The sequence below is a fragment of the Glycine max genome, chromosome 14, assembly GCF_000004515.6.
Source record: "Glycine max cultivar Williams 82 chromosome 14, Glycine_max_v4.0, whole genome shotgun sequence".
In the NCBI taxonomy this organism is placed as follows: domain Eukaryota; kingdom Viridiplantae; phylum Streptophyta; class Magnoliopsida; order Fabales; family Fabaceae; genus Glycine; species Glycine max.
The window spans coordinates 4,169,054-4,170,925 of NC_038250.2; the positions used below are offsets into that span (position 1 = coordinate 4,169,054).

Here is a 1,872-nt window from a genome sequence, read left to right on the forward strand (position 1 = left end):
ATCAAAATTTTTATAAAAAGTTTTATTGGGAATCCCGAAACTATTAATGTGGGACTTAATTTTGAAATATTCAACCGAAACACTAATATATCCATGTCGATTAATGATTATATGTAGCAATTTTGTTCAATATTTCAAAGCAAATTAATTCTATGACAATATCCTTCTTCTTTCTTGTATATAATTAAATATGATGCAACCAGTTTACACATTGTCTTGGTCACTTGCCAGTTGCCATCTTCTGATAAAATTGCTTACCTCAGTATACACACTTGTCCCAGTTTAACACTTTAATGGCTGAATCGGTGTTGATAAGGATAATTGACCCCCTATTATCCTCGCAATCAGCCAAACAATTCCAGTTATCTAACCAAGATAAATACCATAATTTAAGAAAACGAATTTAATGACCACTGTCATCTACTTCATTTCTTTTTTTATCTCCTTTCGTTTATCTTCTCTCATGATCACTATAAATAGCAGTCGAGAAACACAGTCTATATACTTCACAACAACTCATCTTTATATAACCTAATTGCATAGATGAATACCAAGCCCGTTTTCTTCTTGTGCTTCCTCTGCGCACTGCTTCTCATCTCTGTTGTGGCAACTGAGCCATCCAAAGATGAGACACAAGGTAATGCATATTATATAGCTAGCTGCAATTGTTCCTTTCTCAAATCACCAAGATTAACCATTATCCTTCCACTTAGTCTTCATGTTTCTTTAATTTCTTGTTAATCCTATTCCCCTCTCAGTAAAACAATTAAACATTAATTTTGAAATTTAAATTATTTCCTAATCTAGTCGCTGAGGTAGTGTGGTGGCTATGTAGTTTCCACTTTCCATGCCCGTACAATATTGCTTTCTTCTTTAATATATTTTGGTCATGTACATTGAAGCTATTTGAGATTTCTCAATACATTGAAGCTATACAACTCTGCTACTTAGGGCCATACTTTTCTACATTTGCAGCAATAGCAGTGCCACTTTAATACATTACAAATTATCCAAACTTTAAAAATTCTCCTTAAATCTTAAGAATAATTTCCCATGCATGCAACTATATATATTGTCCAAGGTTGCAGTGTTGGAACCGAGAAACAAAATCCTAACATCAAATTTTTGCTATTCATGAGTTTTAGTTTCAAAAGTCGTTACCTTAAGGCGTGTTTCTCCTCCTTTTATTGCCAATTGAAATTATACGGTATATAAGACATTATATATTTATTTTCTACATAATCAAAAATAAATTTTATATTACATTATTGCTTGCGCTCTGGCATATATTGGCATTGTTATATAAGTAATGCATACCACCACAAGACCCCATTTCTACCATAATATATTTTTTTCGGGTGCTACAATGAATATTAATAATGGTGTTACTGTTGATTAATTTTATTATGCTTAGTAGTTATGCATGTAAATGTAACTTTTGAAAAAAGAAAAAGAAATAAATTAACAAATCAATGTCATATTTAAAAATGTTAGTCTATTCCTGTGCAGCAGAAGAACCAAAGACACAGCCAGATGCCTGGGGAAGAGGTGGAAGTGGGGGGCATGATGGAAGCTGGGGACACGGTGGAGACTGGGGGCATGGCGGAGGAGGACACGGTGGAGGACATGGCGGAGGATGCAGATGCTGCGGTCGAAAGGGCTGCAAATGTTGCTGAAGTAAAAATCACAAATATATGAACTGAACACACTCATATACTTGAGTGTACTCCATGTAATAACTAGTATATATGTAAGAAATAAGAAATAAAAGCATGGACTCTATCCGTGCTTGGGCTGGCATAGGTTGAATGTTTTCCGCCAACCATGCATGTAGTTGACACATCTTTTTATTATACAGCATATATATTTCTA

At 34.1% G+C, this 1,872-nt stretch overlaps 1 protein-coding gene across 2 annotated transcripts; it reads left to right on the forward strand.

Annotated features, from left to right (window-relative positions):
• The first annotated feature begins 500 nt into the window (after positions 1-500).
• On the forward strand, positions 501-1,872 carry LOC100775888 (glycine-rich cell wall structural protein). Of its 2 annotated transcripts, none has more exons than XM_003545584.5 (2): positions 501-637; positions 1,510-1,872. In XM_003545584.5, exons 1-2 carry the CDS (start codon positions 544-546, stop codon positions 1,674-1,676), a joined length of 261 nt encoding a protein of 86 aa, XP_003545632.2. In that variant the 5' UTR covers positions 501-543; the 3' UTR covers positions 1,677-1,872. The 2 variants fall into 2 exon arrangements, with proteins under 2 accessions (XP_003545632.2, XP_006595843.1); XM_006595780.4 differs by having other exon boundaries at positions 1,513-1,872.

Bases quoted from the DNA above. Each gene is read 5' to 3' on its own strand.
- LOC100775888 (XM_003545584.5), top strand. From the start codon at position 544: ATGAATACCAAGCCCGTTTTCTTCTTGTGCTTCCTCTGCGCACTGCTT. The intron at 638-1,509 runs GTAATGCATATT...ATTCCTGTGCAG, and splicing joins ATCCAAAGATGAGACACAAG to CAGAAGAACCAAAGACACAG.